At 34.7% G+C, this 22880-nt stretch overlaps 1 protein-coding gene across 2 annotated transcripts in view; it reads left to right on the forward strand.

The window, feature by feature from the left end:
- The window catches only part of FHL5 (four and a half LIM domains 5), a 59186-nt gene that overhangs the window by 24775 nt on the left and 11531 nt on the right, over positions 1–22880 (forward strand). For both annotated transcript variants that reach the window (XM_054557894.2, XM_054557895.1), the window contains exon 3: positions 22219–22389. In XM_054557894.2, the coding sequence (XP_054413869.1) occupies positions 22231–22389 (159 nt within the window). In that variant the 5' untranslated portion in view covers positions 22219–22230. The remainder of the gene's footprint in view (positions 1–22218; positions 22390–22880) is intronic.

The following is a 22880-nucleotide window of genomic DNA, read 5'->3' on the forward strand; positions in this document are numbered from 1 at the left end:
CTAAAGAGCTTCTGCACAGCAAAAGAAACTACCATCAGAGTGAACAGGCAACCTACAAAATGGGAGAAAATTTTCACAACCTACTCACCTGACAAAGGGTTAATATCCAGAATCTACAATGAATGCAAACAAATTTACAAGAAAAAAACAATCAACCCCATCAAAAAGTGGGCAGACGAGATGTACAGACACTTCTCAAAAGAAGACATTTATGCAGCCAAAAAACACATGAAAAAATGCTCACCATCACTGGCCATCAGAGAAATGCAAATCAAAACCACAATGAGATACCATCTCACACCAGTTAGAATGGCAATCATTAAAAAGTCAGGAAACAACAGGTGCTGGAGAGGATGTGGAGAAATAGGAACACTTTTACACTGTTGGTGGGACTGTAAACTAGTTCAACCATTGTGGAAGTCAGTGTGGCGATTCCTCAGGGATCTAGAACTAGAAATTCCATTTGACTCAGCCATCCCATTACTGGGTATATACCCAAAGGACTAGAAATCATGCTGCTATAAGGACACATGCACACGTATGTTTATTGTGGCACTATTCACAATAGCAAAGACTTGGAACCAACCCAAGTGTCCAACAATGATAGACTGGATTAAGAAAATGTGGTACATATACACCATGGAATACTATGCAGCCATAAAAATGATGAGTTCATGTCCTTTGTAGGGACATGGATGAAATTGGAAATCATCATTCTCAGTAAACTATCGCAAGGACAAAAAACCAAACACTGCATGTTCACACTCAGGTGGGAACTGAACAATGAGAACACATGGACACAGGAAGGGGAACATCATACTCTGGGGACTGTTGTGGGGTGGGAAGAGTGGGGAGGGATAGCATTAGGAGATATACCTAATGCTAAATGATGAGTTAATGGGTGCAGCACACCAGCATGGCACATGTATACATATGTAACTAATCTGTACATTGTGCACATGTACCCTAAAACTTAAAGTATAATAATCATAAAATTAAAAAAGAATGTTTGATAAAACATTGTTATATGCTATTATATACTGTATTTTACTTCTATTTCAGTAATAGCTACCATAATTACATGATTCTAAATGTAAACTCTCCAAGAAAACCATACAAAGCACTTTTTTTTTCTTTGTTAGTGTTCACAGAACAAATTAGCCAAATGGAAAGCTCTAGTCAGCTGTTTTGTTTCATGGGAGAGTAGTTCATCAGCTCTCTGGAGAATTTGTTTTCAACCTTTCCACACAAGACATTCAGCTTCCAACAAACTGTGCTTGCAAATATGTCCCTAGAGACTAATATCAAACATTCCACCACAATTGTATGATGCTTGTTTTAGGTTATTTTTGATTGATGGCCTGAAGTTATGGCTTAAGTTATTTTTAAGATTGTTTGTTGAGTTTTTTTAAGTAGCATTTGGGAGGGGGAATGGAAAGAGCCTCCTTCTTCAAAATGCAAATTACAGTTATAATTTAATTGCACATTTTCCATCAAGCCAAGTACACCTACAACCGACTTACCCATGACTTTTCCATTCTTACATCTCACTTGATCCTTGAGTGGGATCATAAGCAATTAATATAATTCTCATTTCAGAGGTAAAGAAAGGGCCAGAAAAGTTACATGGCTTTCATAACTGTGGACAAACTGTATGCTAGGGCTAAAACAACCAGCACGAGAATCTGTAGCTTTTGATTTTTAACCCAATGCTCTTCTTGGTATTTATGTCTTTGGTTTCAAGCAAAAAACAAATAAGGAAGTACACACAGATCTGTTCTACTTGACCCTTAGAAGCAAGTGGAAAAAAATAAAATGAAATTCTAAAAGTAGAGCCTATTTACTAATTATTCTAACTTTTTCGTAGTTTTAAAATATGTGAATTTTAAATTTTTCTACTGTAGAATGTGCACGTATCCCATGTGGCCTAGTTTACACAGACTAATAATAAATGTAGAGGATTTATTTTTCTCATAAAACTAATTTAACTCCCCTAAATTTTGTCAAATTCAGCCACTCATTGCACCAACATTTCAGTTAACATCATAGATGTCAATGGACAATGACTTTGCAGTCCTGTCACGATACAGTAGTGTCCAAAGTTTTACACATAGACCAGAAAGGCTCATGCAGCTCCCAACAGAGAACTGAAGTGTCTGATCGAACAGTTTAAACTGTTAGTGGAAGCTCATTGGTGCCCCAAGTTTAGAGAAAAGCCCTTTAATCTTGTCTACAGATTAACCACCTACTTTTGCTGTTTCTTTGATATCTTCCTTGGCTGATATTCAAAGGGCAATTGAATATCAAAGGCTGCCTTCTTCGGTCACCCTCACAGAAAAAGTAAAAAACTCTCCCTGCCATGGCAGGACCTTAGGGCTTTAACTTTTGTTCCCTAGCTGTTATGCTCCGTCCTTTGACATATTTGCTATACGTATAACAGATATGAATTAATTCACAATTCAAGTAAATATATAACATGCAAATTCTTAACTGTTTTATACTCAAGTTTTTATCCTTTATTCTATTGATAGAATTCTCTTTGTATATGTGTTTTCATTAGTGCTTGCTTTGGATTCCAAGTTCTTAGAGAACAAGAAGTTTCTATTTGTTCAATTATTCAGTCCTAAAACATTTACTGAGATCATGCTACACCTCCTGAGATACAGAGATAAAGTAAGCAGCATCCTTAGCCTTGAGGAGCTAATAGTGGTGTGAGAAAGACATACATAGGACAAAACAACTGTTACAAAATGTGGCAAAAAAAAGATAGACATAAATATGAACTAATGAGAACAACCACTCTGCCCTGAAATATACGAAAATGCTACAGAGAGAAGGATTTTTCACTGGACCTTGACCAATGAGGATAGTCATCAGGTTGGATGGATGAGGTAGATGGGGAGCAAAGAGAAGTGCATTAGAAATAGAAGAGTCATGTGTGATAACTGAAAGGCATAACGGAACAGAGTGTATTTGAAGAATAGGGAGTCACTGGAAGTGGCTGAAGCACAGGTGGGATGTGTATGTGCATGTGTGTGTGTGTGTGTGTGTGTGTGTGTGTGTGTGTGTTGGAAAGTCTGGGGCTGGGAAAGGGCTGGAGATAGTGAGACAAGTAGAAATGAGAAGATAATCAAAGATCTCTATGCTAAGTAGTTGAGTTTAGATTTTATAGTCGAAGAAGAGCTGTTGGAAGTTTTTCACCAGAGAAAGATGATCAGATGAGGCTGCGCGCGATTTTTATCAAGCATCATGGAGGATGTTCTGGAATTCCCCAGGAAAATTGAATTTATCATTAGAGAACAAAGTCTTGTAGTAGACATGTGCTTAGTTCCTCTAAATAAAGAAATATGTAATATTTTCAGTTCAATGTAAGCCAATATGGTCCACCAGATATGTGAGGAAAGCTTAAACTAATATTTAAATAATGCTTCTGAGGTAGAATCAATAAGATGTGGTAACCCATAAATGTGTGGGGAGTGTAGGGAGGAAAAGATAATGAAACATTTGCCTTAGGAGACTAGGTGTATTGTATAACTATGCACTGCAGATGTTTTCTACAACCCTTTATAGAGAATAGAGCAGTATACCTTGCTCAATCAGGCTTCAAAAATCCTACTGACTGCCCATCAGTCACCTTTGGCCCTTAAGAGCAATGATTCAAATTAAAACCCTGAACAAGAAAACGACCACAGGTAAATACAGTTAATTGTAGATTAAACTTAGATTCTTCATCCAGTTTCTCTCTCTATTCAAGTTTTGTATGTCAATCACACAAGTTTCAAAGACTTCAACAGTTTGCATTAGCTCTTCCCAAGAGCATTTTAATATTCTTTACACCATTTAAATTTAAATTCTTCCAAGTAATTCCCTAAAGAAAAAAGAAAAAATCTACTTTACAGAATCAAATAAAGACCTGAATAGGCAATTGGGATAAGCATGCGGCAATCCCAGCTGAGCATAGATATATTTATACAGGTAAAACTACTTTGAATAACCAGATGAAAATTAAACCAGAAAGCCCAGCAGACTTTACATTAAAGGGTAGTGCACTTTTGCGTATATGCAAAAGTAATAATTATGGTGCTATTTGCATTTATTTAGTAAAATTTACAGATCATATATTAGAGAAAAAAGTAATCTTAAAAAAAAACCCTACTGTATATCCTGTATTTTAAGACACATATCAATGTGATTATTTTATATGGTGTTACCTATCTCCATGGGGAACAAAAAGCTGCAATCAAATCAATGCAGTAACTTCTAATTGGTATTTAGAATAAGAATATATGGTAATTCACCTCCCTCAAATTATAGCACAAAAGTAAAATTCCTCAAAAACGCATGAACAGAGAGTCATTATTGGAAACCAGAACACCGTAAATATGTCCTACTGCACTTCAACTTTACCATAAGAAAGTAAAAGCCCTCTTTAAAAACATGTAATGTATAGCAGGAAAGTAATAAGACACATATAAGTAGGATATTTATTTGCACAATGCTGTGTTAACTGAAACTTGTGCATATTGTAAACATATTCTTGCTTTGCACAGTTCCATGGTAGCTGAGTATTGAGAAAGGGAAGAGAAATGAGAGGGGAGAGGGAAGAAAGGAAAAAAAATAAATAACTTCATTGTCTTCCTCTTCCCTCTCTTGCGTCTACAATGGTCTTCCTCACAATTCACTCATCTGCTCAGTTCACAAGCATCCCAGCTCTTCGTGAGCACAACTTCCATGACCACTATGAGCACACAAAGCCCTTTCTTGTTTTATTAAAAATAATCCAAATGGATGTAGAAATATAAAGGCTGGTTTAATACATACTATTACTTATCCATGATCCATTCATTTTTTAAAAAACATTGAATCTGTGAGAGGACTTCAAAGAGTTCATGGAAAATACATATTATTTAAAAACTAAGCATGTGTTTAAAAATTTTTTACACCAAAATAAACTCATACTCATTTGTTATAACATGTCTGAAAAAGATCTAGTTTGAGGCACCAAGAAGGATAAGACATCAGTTTGAGGAGTCTCTATAGAGCAACATAAATTCTCCTAAAATTGAAGCATGAGCAAACATCAAATTTACAGTGAAGCTTGGGAGGAAGAAAGCTGAAATAATTTATACTTTATGGAAAGATAGTAGGGACAATGCCCCAAAGAAATTAGCAGTTTACAAATGGATAACTTGTCTTAAGAAAGGATGAGATTATGTTAAAAATGAAGCCTGCAGCAGCAGACCATTCACATAAATCTGCAAGGAAAAAATTAATCCCTTGTGCCTTAATTGGAGAGGACTGACAATTAACAGCAGAAACAATAGCCAACACCATAGACATCTCAATTGGTTCAGCTTACACAATTCTGACTAAAAAAAAAAAAAATAAGGTGAGCAAACTTAACACTTGTGTGCCAAAACTATTGCACAGATCAGCTGCAGACAAGAGTAGAGCTTTCAATGGAAATTTTAGACAAGTGAGATCAAGATCTTGAAGCATTTATTTGAAGAACTGTGACAAGAGATGAAACATGGCTTTGCCAGTCTGATCCTGAAGACAAAGCACAGTCAAAGGAATGGACTCCAAGAGACGGAAGTGGTCCAATCAAAGCCAAAGGAGAACATTCAAGAGCAAAGGTCATGGCAACAGCTTTTTGGGATGCTCAGTGCATTTTGCTTGTTGACTTTCTGGAGGGCCAAAGAACAATAACATCTGCTTATTATCAGAGTGTTTGGAGAAAGTTAGCCAAAGCTTTAGCTGAAAAACGCACAAGAGAACTTCACCAGAGAATTCTTCACAATGCCCCTGCTCATTTCTCTCATCAAACAAGAGCAATTTTGTGAGAATTTCTATGGAAAATTATTAGGCATCCATCTTATGGTCCTAACTTGGCTCCTTCTGACTTATTTTTGTTTCCTAATCTTAAAAAAGTCCTTAAAGGGCACCTGTTTTTCTTCAGTTAATTATGTAAAAAGACTACATTGACATGGTTAAATTCCCAGGATTCTCAGTTCTTTAGGAATGGATTATATGGCTGATATCATCACTTACAAAAGTGTCAAACTTGATGGAGCTTATGTTGAGAAATAAAATTTATATTTTTAATTTTTATCTCTTAATTCCATTTCTGTTAACTTTTTGAAGTCTCCTTATATTGAAAAGAGTATTCATAACATATACACAAACTGTAAGAAATAACAAATTGGCTTAACAAACAAAACATCCCCTTTATATTTGAAACCCATTGTGCAACATCCCAATTCATTTTTATAACTATGAAAATTAGATAATCTTATATTGCATCCTGAATTTTGTGTTAATCATCACCATGCTTTTTAAAAATAACAGCACATATTCGTAATTCCTAAATAAAGTTTGGCTGTTCTAAACTTTATATAAATGTCATTCTGGTATATTTACTCTCTACAACTTGCTTGTTTACTCAATATTGTAAAGTTCTTCTGCATTAAGGAGGGTACCTGTAAGTCATCTGTTTTTGTGGCCATATGACAATATGTTGTGTGACCTCTCGTCTATTTATTTATCCATTTTTCCCTTGATGGACATTCAGACTTTTTTGCTATGGCTAGTATAAACTATGTGGCTGTGAGCATTGTTCCACATCATCGCTGAAAGTTTCTCTCAAATTTACACACTTAGGGGTGAAATTGTTGAGTTACATGAAAGGTATATGTTCAATTTTACAATGTAATGAAAAATTGTTTTTCAAAGTGATTTTATCCATTCATTTTTGCATTCTTATTTTCAACATGTAAGAGTTCCCGTTATTTCTTTCTTTCTTTTTTTTTTGAGATGAAGTGTCACTCTATTGCCCAGGCTGGAGTGTGATGGCACAATCTTGGCTCACTGCAACCTCCACCTCCTAGGTTCAAGCAATTCTCCTGCCTCAGCCTCCCAAGTGGCTGGGATTACAGGCATGCACCACCACGCCCGGCTAATTTTGTATTTTCAGTAGAGATGGGGTTTCACCATGTTGGTCAGGCTGGTCCTGACCTCGGGTGATCCACCTGCCTCGACCTCCCAAGTGCTGGGATTACAGGCATCAGCCACCGTGTCTGGCCTCCCGTTACTACTTTATCCTCACCAACATTTGATATTGTCAGCATTCTTTTCATATTTTGTGAGTATAAATGCAGTTCATTTTGGTTTGTTGAACAGATCAATTTAAATTTCACTGATTAAGAGTAGGTTGTGCTTTCTTTAAAATAAATATTTTCCAGTTACAAAAGAAAACATTTGCTCACAATAAGTGAATTAAAAACAAGCTAATGGAAAAACACTCTCCATTAGCTTGTTTTTAATTCACTTATTGATTCATAGGAATGTTTTATATATTTTGTATTCTAACTCTCTTTCAGTTACTTGTGTGGCAAATATCATCTGTTATATTGTGGCTTGTCTTTTCCCTCTTTAAATAGTGTCTCTTAATGAGCAATTCTTTTAAAAAAACTAACAACCTTTTCATTTATGGTTTGTGTTTTTCATATTTTTTTTAAAAATTTTCCTAACATACGATCATAAGATCATAGAAATTTACTTCCATATTTTAAAGACTTGCCTTTCATATTGATGATGTTATTGTTTTGAGTACGGTATGAGGTATGGATTCAATTTAATTTTTCCCATGTAAATAACCAATTATTTCAGTATCATTTCTTAAATAATTATTTCCCCCACTAAACTACCATTTTTGATATATCACATTTTCATATATGCATAGATCTGATTTGATTCTCTCCTCTCCTCCATTGGTCTTTGGTTTATCCTGTTTTAATACTACACTGCCTTAATGATGACAAGTTCTTATATTGTTTACAATAAATTCTTCCACTATATTAAAGTTTTAGATACATCTTGTTACATTTAAGACAAGTACAATTTCCATTGCTTTTGAATGTTGTATTTTTTTAACATTGTATTTCTGATGTGTAGGAATTTTGCTGATTTTTTATATTGACCTTGTATCAAGGAACTTGCTAAATTATCTTTCAGTGGTTGTTAATGAGGTTGAGAACATTTTCATGTTTATTAGCCAGCTAGTTATCCTCCTCTGTGTATCTGTTCAAGTCTTTTGTACTTTTATTGGGTGATCCTTTTTTTTCTTATTGATTTGTAGGACTTCTTCACATGTTTTGGATATGACTTCTTTGTTAATTAATGAATTGCAATACCTTCTTTGGCTCTCTCTTTACTCTTATTTGTGTTTTTTGAGAAACAGAAGTTCTTAAGTTTAATTTAGTCTAGTGTATTAAATTTTCTCTATATGGCCAGCACATTTTCTGGCTTATTTCTGAAACCTCTCACATTACAAGTTTAGAATGACATTCTTTTATATTCTCAAAGGATTATTGCTTTGTCCTAACACTGAGATCTATGGTTCACCTGTAAATAATCTTTATATGTCATGTGAAGTAGTAATCTAGTTTCATTCTTTTTCATATGGAAATAAATACAATTGACCCAACGCCATTTACTAAAAAGACCATTCCTATTCTTCGTTATTCCTCACTGTCCTTTAGGTTATGTGTTATATATGTATAGATTTGCTTTTGAGCTCTCTATTCTGTTCTGGTGATCTAAGTATTTAATCCTATGTTTATACCATACCATCCACTACAGTAGCTTTATAATGTCTTGATATCTGACTTAGCAAGTCTTCCAATCTTGTTCTTGTTCAAAGGTGATTACACTATTCCTGGCCCTCTGCATTTCTTCATAAGTTACGGAATTAGCTTGTAACAAAAATAACCTGATAGAATTTTATTTTGCATCTATAGGGCAAATGAAGGGGAAATAATACCTTTACAATAGTAAGTCTTCAAGTCTGAGAGCATGGTATTATCCTTCCATGTATTTATTTTGGTTTTCTGTTTATTCTTTCAAAGTTTTATAGTTTTCTATGTAGAGATCTCACACATTTTTATTAGGTTTTTCAGGGAATTTAAATATCATAAATGATTTTTTTTCATTTTACTTTCTGTTTGCTATTGTTAAATAGGAATACAATTGATTTTTATATATAGACATTTTATTGAGCAACTCTAATAACTAACTTGTAAATTCTAATCAGGTATTATAGAATTTTTTTTATTTTCTCCACAATTAGATCAGCAAATAATAAGTTTGTTTCCTTTTATCTCTTGTACTTTTTTCCCTCACCTTACTGCAAAATCTATGGCTTCCAGTAGAAAGCTGAATAGAAGTGGTGATTGTGGATATTCTTTTCCTATTTATAATCTGAGTAAAAGCTATCAACATTTATCATTAAGCATAATGTTCACTACAGGTTTTTTCAAACCACATTGAAGAAGTTTCTTTTATTTTTAGTTTGTTAAGAGTTTTTAATCATAAATTGAAGTAAGATTTTATCAAATGCCTTTTCTGCAGCTGCTGAGGTAATTTTACAGCTTTCCCTTTTACTTGGTAAAATTATTGAAACACAGTGATTCTCTTGAATTTTAAACTGAACTTGGCATTCCTAAAATGAAATCAACTTGATCACAATATACTAATCTCTTCATATATCACTGGATTTAGTTGCTTGTTATTTGGGGTTGGGTTTTGTATTTATTGCCAGAAGTATTATGGACCTGTAGTTTTCCTTTCTCATAATGATTTTAGATTTTGATACCAAAGTGTTAATGAGTTCAGAATTAACCAGAGCACGTTCTCTGTTTGTACTTACTTGATTTAGTTTGTGTGAGATGGCTGTTATTTCTTCTTTAAAGCTTGGCAAAATTCACTGGTGAAGCCACTTAGGCTTTATTTCACTCTGTATGTAGCCTTTTTAATTACAAATTCAACTTATCTAATAGTTGTCATAATTTTTTATTTCTTCTTGTGTCAATTTTAATGGTTTTATTTATTTTAGATTTTTCCATTTTACCTAAATTTTCTAATTCTTTGACACAGGGTTGTTGTACATAGTCATATTTACATAGATTCATCTAGATGTTTACAGTTTTTATTTTTTCCCTACTCTTTTCTGCACCTGTGAGCTCCAATGTGTACTTTTGCCCAAAGAACACTCTTTGGTATTTATTTTAACGTGGGTGTATGATTAATAAATTTAGTTTCTGATGGCCTGAAAATGCTTTTACCTTCATTGTCAAAAGATCTTTTACCTGGGCATGGACTTCTAGGTTGGCTGCTAATTTTTTTCAGCAATTTGAATAATCTCTCCATTGTCTAGCTTCCTTTTTTTTTCTGTTGAGAAGTAGGTATCTTCTCAATTTGTTGTTAATCTGAAAGTAATATTTTATTATCGGGGGAAATTCAGCCAGATATTGGGCAAAATTCACCCCCGATATTTCACGTAGGTTCTTTTCTATTTTCCCTAAGTGTCGGTCAGTTTGAGAAATAAAGGGACAGCGTGCAAAAGAGAGAAATTTTAAAGCTGGGCGTCTGGGGGAGACATCACGTGTCGGTAGGTTCTGTGATGCCCCCTAAGCCATAAAACCAGCAAGTTTTTATTAGTGATTTTCAAAGGGGAGGGAGTGTATGAATAGGGTGTGGGTCACAGAGATCATGTACTTCACAAGGTAATAGAATATCACAAGGCAAATGGAGGCAGGGCAAGATCACAGGACCACAGGACCGGGGCAAAATTAAAATTACTAATGAAGTTTCGGGCACCACTGTCATTGATAATATCTTATCAGGAGACAGGGTTTGAGAGCAACCGGTCTGACCAAAATTTATTAGGCGGGAATTTCCTCATCCTAATAAGCCTGGGAGCGCTATGGGAGACTGGGGCTTATTTCATCCCTACAGTCTTGACCATAGAAGACGGCCACACCCAAGGGGGTCATTTTAGAGGCCTACCCTCAGGGGCGCATTCTCTTTCTCAGGGATGTTCCTTGCTGAGGAAAAGAATTCAGCGATATTTCTCCCATTTGCTTCTGAAAGAAGAGAAATATGGCTCTATTCCACCCAGCTCACTGGCAGTCAGAGTTTAAGGTTATCTCTCTTATTTCCTTGAACATTGCTGTTATCCTGTTCTTATTTCAAGGTGCCCAGATTTCATATTGTTCAAACACACATGCTCTACAATTTGTGCAGTTAACACAATCATCACAGGGTCCTGAGGAGGCAACATACAGCCTCCTCAGTTTACGAGATGACAGGATTAAGAGATTAAAGTGAAAACAGGCATAAGAAATCACAAGGGTATATTGACTGGGGAAGTGGTTAAGTGTCCATGAAATCTTCACAATTTATGTTTAGGGATTGCAGTAAAGGCAGGCATAAGAAATTATAAAAGTATTAATTTGGGGATCTAATAAATGTCCATGAAATCTTCACAATTTATGTTCTTCCACCATGGCTTCAGCCAGTCCCTCCATTCGGGGTCCCTGACTTCCCGCAACATTTTATAATCTATTTTTGATATGTTACTTGTCTTTGGTTTTTAGTAATTGTACCCTGATGTGTCCAAGTGTGTTTTTCAGGTCAGTTGAAGTTCATGTTTTCTTGGTTTTTAAAATTTGGGGCATGTATTTTGTCAGTTTTGGAAGACTGGCCATTGTTTCTTCAAATACAACTTGTATATTTTTCTCTTTTCTCATTCTCATTCTATCATCTATGTTTCTTACTTTCTTAATTGTACTTTTCATACCTTTTATCATCATGCTTAATTTTATTTTCTATTTTATCATCTTTTTCATTTCATACAATCTTTTCTAAAATTTCCCATTATGTCCCTAATTTAAATCATTGTTTATTTCTGTACTATAATTTACATTTCATTCTTTTTCATTGTTTTTAATTCTCTGCAAAATTTTTGCTCCTTGTTTTATTTACCCCATTGAACATATTAAGGATAGTTTTATGTTCTGTCTTATAACTCCAAAATCTATGGCTTCCTGAATGTAGTTTCTATTCTTTATATTCCCTTGTCTTCTTCTGAACATGGTCATTTTTGTTTAGTGCTAGACATTGGTGTAGAAGTAATTGAGGTCTAAGATGATGTTTTCTTCCTTCAGACAGGATGTGTATTTATTCTGGTGTTCACCTAGGGATACCAGAATTCCAAGGTTATCTTAATATAATTTTAGAAACTGAGGTAATTCAAAGCTGGGCTCTGTCTCTGAAATACTAGTTTACTTCTAATTTACGTTACTCCGAGGGCATAGCTCTTTGGAAATCTCACCTACACAATGATAAGCTTACCGGGCCTGCTACATTGAAGGTCCACTGACCTCAATCTTTGTCCCCTTAGCCTTTCAAGGCTGTCAGAAGTGCCATACAGCTTCTCATACTATTCATTTTATCTTTCTGGATGTACATATTCTTCCGTGGAAAGCAAATACCAAGCTCATCTATGTTTTTCTCCTTCTTTTGGACTTTCCTATTAATTCTTCACTGTAATATTAATTCTCTGATGCCTCCAAGGTACACTTTTTAAGTATATATTTTTTCCAGCTTCTCTAGTGGTTCACAGCTGCTTCATGGTTTGAATTATACAGAGTACCATTATTGGAATGGAAGTCTTTCAACAATTTTATTTTGGGGAAAAATTATTTCTATTATCTTCATTTAGTGAATTTTCTCTTTATGCATTAGTTTGTTTCATTTCAAGGTTGCTGATTTTTACTTTTGCTTTTTTCAGTCTGCTGATAATCTTATCCATTGAATTCTCTATTACAAATATTTTTAAACATAAGCGCCCACAAGGACTTTATTATACTTATGTTAAATATTTGGAAGGAAATGAACAGAATGAGTGAATGTATAAATGATTTCAGCAGAAAAATGAAAGAACTGGAAAAGGATCCAATAAATATTAGAATTTATATATATATATATATATATATATATATATATATATATATATATGTATTTACTTCTTGAGGTGTCTTATAATTTTTTGCCTGCCAAACATTGGAACAAAATACACATGTACAATTTTTGTTTCGTTTGGTTTTACTCCCAGAGGATGCACTCCTTTCTTGTCACATGGCTAGGTCAAGGGGCAGAAATTTTAGTTTCTGTCAAGTGTTGTGCTGAGTTACAGTTAACAAAAATATTAAATTAGGCCAATCTGTGGTTTCAAATAGTATTAAAGAAAACTGTATTTCCCTTTCATCTAATCTTTGATTGAAGCTGACAAGAATTTGCTGGGATTTGAACTCAGATTGGTTGCAGATGTGGACAGTTACTTTTGGATCATCTTTGGAATATTTTGGTTTTCAACCAAGACAGTTTAACCACTCCATTTGGTTTGATTTGGGTTTAAAATGTATCATATATCTTCTTCTTTTGTGATGTCTCAGTTTTCTAGTTTTCTTTTTCCTACATACTTTCTATGAAATAATTTTGTTTTACTTATTTCTATTTCTATGTTTAGAGTTTTCCATTAAAATTTAACAAATCTAATGACATTATTAAAATTTTAACATGAGAATGCTTAATCTTAATGTAACTCAGTTAATGTATTCTTTTCCAACAATACAAGGATTAACAATCAACTCTTTCCTCACTTAACTGCTATTTTCCCCAGTACATTAGTATTATTATGTGTTTTTGAACCCCACAAATTATTATTGTTTTTTCATACAGTCAATGTTTATTTTTATGTAACTGCATGTTAGTCAAGGTCTTTGCTCCTTATTCTTTCATCTTCAGTTTTCCTAAACCTTCCTTTAGAGAGTTTCCTTTTTTTCTTTCTTTTTTTCAAATCACATTCTTTAGAATTGCCTTCAGTGAGGGTTTTTTGGTAGTAAACGTAGCTTTTGTCAACTTAAATATGTTTTTATGCCATCCTATTCTTTAAATTCAGTTTCACTGAGTATATAGGTCTAGGGTTTACTTATTTTCTCTTAGCATTATTTCAGCTTCTTCTGGTTTCTATTGTTGCTGTTTAGAAGTTATCTGCATATCTAATTGTTGGTGTTTTAGACTTTTTTTTCTCTTTGAATGTCTTTAAGATCATCTTTGTCTCTGGAGTATGACATCTTTACTATGATGTGTTTGTTTTTATGATGCCTGAAATTTGTTTTACTTTCTGTGTCTGTACATTAATGTCATTAATTCTTGGACATTCAATTCTATCTCCAACCTTTGCATATTTCTCATTTTCTCTGTTATCTTCTTTTGAAATTCTGTAAAGACTTAGGTCAAATTCTTTTATTCTATCTTCTGCTTTCTTTTTAACTGATATATTTTCTATCTCTTTTTCTTTCTTCATTGTATTTTATAGTATATCTTTAGTTCTCTCTCCAAATTTATTAATTTTCCCTTCAACTGATTCTAATCTGCATTGTAATCTGTTTTAATTTTAATAATAAGTTTTTATCTCTTTTATTTCTATCAGTTCTGTTGCAAATCTACCTAGTCATTTTTATTCTCCTGAATTTTTCTATATAATGCTCTCTGTTATGTCTTTAAATATGTTAAACATTATTTTCCATTTTGCATCTGTTATTTCTCATGTGAAATTGTTTTTTGGTGATCCAAGTATTTTTTTTCTGGATTTTTACTTATACTGCTTGTTTTCATTGCTTATTCTTATTTTAAATATTTTAATTGTGAATTCATGCTCAATGAAAATGTATATGTATGAAATTTTTTAGGCCTAGGATGATGGGACATTCTTTCATAGAGGATTTTCTTGTGTTTCATTTTAAACTAAGCCTTTTAAACTAAAACCTAAGGGTTTTAGACCTTAGAGTTAGTATAAATTCAGGCTGTAAATACTTGGATAACAAGGTCATCATGGCTCAGAAGACATCCTCAGGACAAATGGCTCCTTTAGAGAGTGTTAACCTTTCTAGTTTCCTGCTTTCTTTTTATTTTTAGCCTCTGAGATTTTCCCTTACTTTCTTGCCAGTTCAGCAACACATTTTATTTTGTTTGTTTTTTATTCCTTAGGCGTGTGTTTTTGAACATGCAGTTTTCTAAGCTGTCAGCAATGAGCATCTCGTCACTCACGTTTTAACTCTGAAATCTGACATCAGACAATTTAGTGTCTCCAAACTATTCTTTTGAAGGCATCATTTGCCTTCTTGTTGACACTTTCCTTAAATGTTATTAATATATATTCTCTTCTTGAAGTTCTTTCTTTTGTCTTTCAAAACACTGTGACCTTCACTATATCTGCTTCATCTCTTTCCCATCACATAACATGCATTTATCCATGAGTTTGTATTTTATCTTTTTTTTCACTTTTCTACACTAGGGTTTCTTTGATGGTCTCATTCAGTCTCACAACTTCAGTTACCATTGTAGCTCCTCAACTACCAATTAGCTCATCCAGGAAAATAGTCTAAACTTCTTAATCTAACATGACATTTTGATGCCTAGTATTTTGAACATACAGCTTGATGGCTATCTAGTTTAGTTCCTCAAATTCAATATAACTAAACCTGAGTTAATCTTGTCTTCCAACTAGTTTCTCTTCCTGTACCCCCGTCTTCTATTAGTGGCATACTAATTCTACCAGGAACCGTATACAAAATTTCAGAATGACTCTCTCTCCCTCCCAAATGCATTCACGTTTTTAAGTCCTACTGCACCTTGCTCCCACACATGATCTCAATGCTCTTTTCTAAATCAGGCCATCATTACTTCCAACATGAATACCCCAGATGCTTCCATCCTTTCCTCATTTCCAACTTCATTCTCACCCCTTAAACAAGACTCAGTCTTTGGCTTCTCAGAATTCCAAGACTTCATACGTGGTTGTATTCTTCTATCACTTGATCTCACAGTCTCTGCAACTCTCTCTTTATATATATAATATATACCAATATATAATTTAATATGTATATACATGTTTAACATTATACATTATATATAATTACTTGTTCATGTAAATTGATTAATATATTTTATTCCTATGATTTGTTTATTTAATGAATTTTCCCTTAGGGGAATAGCTCATTGATTCTCCATATTCCCCTCCAATGCAAAAAAAATCACATTTTGTACAGAAGGCACGACATTTGTTGATTAGGCCACATATTGAAAAACGAGTTTCGAATTGATTTTCCTGTTTATGGTATATCTACCTTTAATCCCTTCTATCACTGTTTCTAAATTAATTCTCATAAGTCTCAGCTCAAAACATGGCACTTACCTGTTCTAAGTAATCAATGATTATATTTTTTCTATAGAAACAATGAGAACACATGGACACAGGAAGGGGAACATCACACTCTGGGGACTGTTGTGGGGTGGGGGGAGCGGGGAGGGATAGCTTTAGGAGATATACCTAATGCTAAATGACGAGTGAATGGGTGCAGCACACCAGCATGGCACATGTATACATATGTAACTAACCTGCACATTGTGCACATGTACCCTAAAACTTAAAGTATAATAATAATAAAAAAAAGAAAAAAGTTCAAATCTAGCATGAAACTTAAGCCATTGATGACCTTGCTCTAGTCTTCCTTTTCAAATCTGTCTTCCAATATTTACCCTCTCATGCTCTGCAAGCCATTTAGAATACAGTACTTACTGTTTTCCATGCAAGTGTCATATACAAGTGTTCACATATACAAGTGTCAGTGCCCTTCCCAGTTCTGCTGCTGCATCTAAATGCCCTTCTCCACATCTCGAGGAAAGGAGAGGTTTACACTGGCTAAGATCCTGGGCTTCAGTTTCTAAAAGGTATAGACTTGCACACTAGACCTAGCATTTTTATCAGCCAAGTGATCTTGGCCTCCTAAGTTTTGGTTTGCTCATCCGTCAAATGAGCATAATAATAATAGACCTCCTCAGGAAACCATTGCAAAGATTTAAAAAGATCCACATACAGTAGTTGACACAGGACTCAGCCTATGTGTTCAGGAAACATACAGGAGTATTAAATATTATGGTTAGTATTTCTAAAATTACTCCAAAGGTGGTAGAGACTGCCCTTTGCCTACTTCCACATCCATTCTGCTGGTGACCTAGAGGTCAACTCGCTGCTGCCACCACGAGTACTGCCACAACTGTTTCTCACAGCCAAAACGCTAGTTAGGAAAACTGAACCCTGGCATTCTGAATGGATAGAAACCACTCACATCTCAGCCAGCCAATCTGCCACCATCAACAGCAGCAGGAACATGTCTTTCATTTCATATTCACCTGCAGATTTTCACATGTGTTTGTAGCAGAGCCAAATCTGCATCCTGAACACACACTGTAAGAGGATCCAGGAAATGCCTTTAGCTCCTTGATCCCTCCAACTTGAAGGAGGATAAAGCCAAGTTTGGGAAGGCCAATCCATAATATCTGTTACAAAATTCATTGAGATGCCACTGCTTCAAGTTGTTCTTGAATTTTTCCTAGCTGAAAGTAATTTGTCCTTCCTCCTTCTTTAAGGGGGTGGTTTTCAACCCACACTGGACATTAGAACTACTTGAGAACTGAAAAATACTTCTTTTTAGTGCACTCCCAAAAAGTCTAATTTATTTGGTTTGAAGCAGGGGTGCACCTTGGACATTTTTAAAATTCTAATGTGTACCCAATGTTTAGAACTACTGCTCTAAAACTTATAACCCTTCATTTATTCTCATCACTTCCTAACTTTTGTTTAGTGATTTATGAAATGTCCTTACTCTTCCTGCTAGATCATAAGCTCTCTGCAGACAGTATGTGAGTCTATTTTTATATCCTTTACAACTTGTAGCAAGTTACTTTGCAAATGACATGTATTTTACATGTTTTTCAAATGCATTAATAAATAGATGGTGTGTGATGCCTTGCAAATAATAGTATATTAAAGATACCAGGCATGGCACCTAGTCCTTGCCTCTCTCCCACATGAAATGTTCTCAATACACTTGTGAGTCTATTCATTCTGCACAGCATAGTAAAAATGTTAAGTGGATATATTACTCATAGCATTAGGCTTTTCATCAATAACTCACTATAAAGTACAACTTGACACAAAATTGTTCTCGTTTAAAAAATAGCACCTAAGAAATAACATTCTCAGCTACAGAAACTATTACCAATGAACTTACTTTTTTTTTTTTTTTTTTTTTTTTTTTGAGATGGAGTTTCGCTCTTGTTGCCCAGACTGGAGTGCAATGGTGCGATCTAGGCTCACTGCAACCTTCACCTCCCGGGTTCAAGTGATTCTCCAGCCTCAGCCTCCCTCGTAGCTGAAATTACAGGCATGTGCCACCACACCCAGCTAATTTTATATTTTTAGTAGAGCAGGGGTTTCTCCATGTTGGTCAGGCTGCTCTCAAACTCACAACCTCAGGTGATCCACCCACCTCGGCCTCCCAAAGTGCTGGGATTACAGGCGTGAGCCACAGCACAGCCAAACTTACATCTTTTTAGGGAGAAATCTAAAATTTAAAGGAGTAAACTAGAAAAACAAAGCCAAGTCCATTCATGCCATTGAATTTCTGAACTACTCATCTGTCTTCTACTCATTGTCTTCATTATGTTCTTTGATATATCAGTGCATCTCTAAATAAACCTTCTAAAATCCCAATATGCAAAGATAAAAATTCTGGGCTTAAATGTTGTGTTAGTTGCTGAATAACTTTGAAAGAAGTTTGACAAGAATGTCTAAGTGATACATTCCAAGTGAATGACTAGCACTGCTGAGTTCACACCTAGAAAAGTTTAATGCTAACCAATTGGGGTACATGTTTATATTAATAATTCTTACAGCTCATAATTAAGAACAGCTTTGCTCAAGAATTTTTAATCTTTGAAAGCAAAAATTTTCCAATATCTTTGACAATTAGCCCTCAGGTGGGGATTCCTGAGACAAAAATCACGTAGTCCTCATCCTCTTTCCTACAGCTCTACCTGTTAGGGAATGATTAAAACAAGCTATTTGGCTTGCTCTTCTAGACACAGAGTTATTCCCTGAGAATTTTAAACTATTAATGTTAGTGACAAAGAAGAGGAAAAAGTAAAGAATAATGTTTAGAAAAGTGTAAGATAGTAAAAAGTGGTCAGATTGGAAAAATTCACACGCTTACCTTCTGCCTGCTCCATCCCAGTTAGAACTACTTGCATTCAAAGTTCAAATCAAAAGCTTGTTATTCAATTCTGTTTTGTAAAAGCAACATCAGGGAGTTGGGTAGGGTGAGAACAGAAAAAGCTTTAAAGTTAAAAAGCTTAAAAGTTTCAAGATCCTTCTTCATCCTTAATGTACCCAGGTGAAAATTTGTTCTCACGACTCAACATTTCACAACTTCAAATGAGCTCCTACGCCATTCTCTCACTTCTCTTTTCCCTTCCTCAATAAACAGTTTGATCTTTCCTTCCTTGTTTCTTTATTTCCTTCCTTCTTTTCTTCCTTCCTTTCTTCCAACCTTCCTTCCTTCCTAACAGATTTCCAACAGCTTAACTTCCTTAAGATCTTCCTAGGAAGGTCTCTCCTCACTCTCCTTTCTATTATAATAGTTCTCTAAGAATTCTATAGGGTTCTAATAGAGTGTGTATCATTTATATAGTTATAATACCTCTATTTTTAAGAAACACTATTTGGATGTGTTCAAAGATCAACAGTTAAATGATAGACTTCATGAAAATGAGGAATGAATTTCTTAGTGTATTTTTTCTAACCAAGAAGAAGAGAATAAATATTCAGTTTGCTCTCTTACCTCAAATTACATTGACTATTATTAAGATAGGCGCTAAACTAAGAGAATCCAGACTCCTTGAGGGGGCAGGGAGTTCAAATCACTGAGTAAATATTCAAGAAATGTTGACCTGGACCAAATGCTTCCTCCCACTGTATAGTCCTACAAGTATAAAATCACAAGGTTTTGAGATATTAGACTGATTATGTTCTCACCCTACCCAACTCCCTGATGTTGCTTTTACAAAACAGAATTGAATAAGAAATGAATTTCTTCTTTCAAGAGGCCAGGCGCAGTGGCTCACGCCTGTAATCCCAGCACTTCGGGAGGCCGAGGTGGGCGGATCATGAGGTCAGGAGATTGAGACCATCCTGGCCAACATGGTAAAATCCCATATCTACTAAAAATACAAAAATTAGCCAGGCACGGTGGCATGCACCTGTAGTCCCAGCTACTCAGGAGGCTGAGGCAGGAGAATGGCTTGAACCCAGGAAGTAGAGGTTGCAGTGAGCTGAGATCACACCACAGCACTCCAGCCTGGGCAACAGAGCAAGACTCTGTCTCAAAAAACAAAACAAAACAAAAAATTAAGAAATATGGTCTATATTGTAAGGCATTTTCTGTAGATCCAGGCCGGTTTTGTAGTTAGGACTGGGATGGGAGAAGGACCATCTTGTCTTATATTTAGACTCCTGATCTGATCACTAAATAAGTTACAGGTATTTTGATGTTGTCATGTTTAAAGTGTCATTTAAAATAAACAATTGAAATATTATCAATTTGGTAATCCCTTTTGTGGTTTTATATGTTTTGTATATTCATTTTATAATACACTAAAAGCCTCACAAAATGGCAGTAGACTGCAGTTCCTAACCCCTGAGGGGCCATGTTTCATGATGCTATTAAATACATCTAAAACTAAAATAAATATTAATGAAAATGACTTTTTCCATAGTAATTGAAGAGAGTTAAAGGTACATATTTTATTTCTATAAAGTGATAAACACTTGATTGCTGTAAATGTGAATAAAACTTATATTTTTAAACCTTTCAAGGGAATTAGATCTATTTTCCTGCTGTTTCCAAGCCTTCGGTAACCCTCTGAGTGTGTTTGTATTCACTAAGAAGGAACATTTCTGTGGAATTAATCAAATGGAGAATTCAGTGTTCCTTTTAGATAATTTTGGCCATGTTCCATTGCGAACTTTCTAGTCTGCATTTCATCTTTCCTGGGAAAAGACCCACATATTCCAAATCCTCTGCCTTTTCTCTACTTGTTAGTGAAGAACAATATAGCAAAACTGCTATGTACAGAATTAATAATCATGTGCATTCAGCAAGGCTCTCTGCTGGGAATTTCATCACTAGAATAAGGCAAAACGCATGAGAATGACAGTTCAAATGTAGTCAATACAAACTAGTATCAAAAACGCTTTTGTGTTATCGTTAATTGCTCCTCTGATTTTGCTAAAATTAAAAAAAAAATTCTGTGGGGGGAGAATTAGAAAATATTCAAAGCTCCTAATATATTCCAGTAAATCCTGAGATGACAAATCTCATTTTTCAAGGAAAAGCAGTGCTAATTTTTTTTTTTGTAACAACAAAGAATTCATGTTCAATGCCTAATTAAAACCTTTGGAAATCTATATGCGTCGTTTCTTAATGGTTTTCCAAATTTACAAAACAATCAGAGTCCTTATCTATCACTGGCTTTATGTTTCGTATCAGCTTTTTTATTCATCTTACAGAATGAATTTTGCCTTGCAGATAAATTCTAGCTATTTTATCCATAGCTATAATGGAATAGCTGCGGCTATTATTTATGCTCTATACATGTTACTTTGGCCCTAAAGCCTGAACGAACCCATCGTTGTTTTCTACCACTGATGATTTTATCTGCACTTCTGCATCTGGGCAATTGTTCACAATAGTCACAAAGACCTAGCACTTGGTCTGAGAATCCTACCTGCTGAGGAGTTTTATTTGGCCAGCTTGGTAAAGACATTTAAATGAAGATATCTAAAGCTAGCAGAAAACAGAGATTTTGGAGTCATCAGCACATTTGGGATGGTGGAAGCCACAGCCAAGGACGGGATGTGGTACACGAAGACCTCAGCGTAAATGTGCAAAGCCCTTATTAGGTATTCAATAAAGACTTGAGGAGTAAAAGAATGAACTAGAAAATGACAATGTACTGATTATTAATTTATATTTGAGTAAAAAAGACTGTTATTTCCATCAAAATCTGCCTCTAGAATTTTCCAGCAAGAAAGTAAGTGATGACAGCTATTAAAAGCCCTAGCAACAGTTTATATCCTTGAGGTAAAACCATCCTGTTTCAACAGATACCATATTCTCATTGAATTCCACATTAGCTTATGATAAACACAAGATGTTTTTCATAATCTAGCTGCAGGTTTTATGCATTTTTTTAGCAAAACACACAAGGAACTGCCAAGATGGGAGAGTAATCTTTCCTAAATCACTCCAAATGTCACCATGACTATAAGCATACTTTCCTAAATTGGTGGATTTTTGCATAAGAAAATATAAATTCATTCAAATGCTTCACTCACATTATATTAAGGTTTCATCATTTATCCTATAAACAAAATTCTGCTTTTATATACATGAATCACTTTGTCATTCACAGGATCAAACCAAAATGACAACTGCTCACTTTTACTGTCAATACTGCACAGCATCACTTCTTGGGAAGAAATATGTACTAAAGGATGACAGTCCGTACTGTGTTACGTGTTATCATCATGTATTTTCTAACTATTGCGAGGAATGCAAAAAACCAATTGAATCCGATTCTAAGGTAAGTCTCACCTCAATTTACAGAATTACTGCATATGAACAGCAAACAAGTGGGTTGGAGTGCCTCTTTTCATTTAGTGTTGACTTTCAATACTATTTCTCTGCTACTGGGCATATAAGGATCTTAAAAGTTACCAGCAGTCATGCTCCAGCCATTACACTTAGCACTATGAAATACAATATATGCTTAATCCTCACGTGATCTTATAAGGTAGCTGAGAATGCTAAAGATTAAAGAGGTTAAGCTATTTGTCCAAAGTTACACAGCTAGAATTTTCCGGCTGTTTCCAAGCCCTCAGTAACCCTCTGGGTGTGTTTGTTATTTCTGGAATGACAAGGGTATAAATAAATGCATAAATAGTTGAAGTTGAAAGGATTCAAAATCTGTTTTCTGATGTAAAATCAGCTTCATTTCTTACTAAACCCTACTGATACCTCTCACACCTACAACCCATTCCTCCGACATGCTTATTCTTTCTCTTTCTTTCTTTC

The sequence above is a fragment of the Pongo abelii genome, chromosome 5, assembly GCF_028885655.2.
Source record: "Pongo abelii isolate AG06213 chromosome 5, NHGRI_mPonAbe1-v2.0_pri, whole genome shotgun sequence".
NCBI classification, from domain to species: Eukaryota; Metazoa; Chordata; class Mammalia; order Primates; family Hominidae; genus Pongo; species Pongo abelii.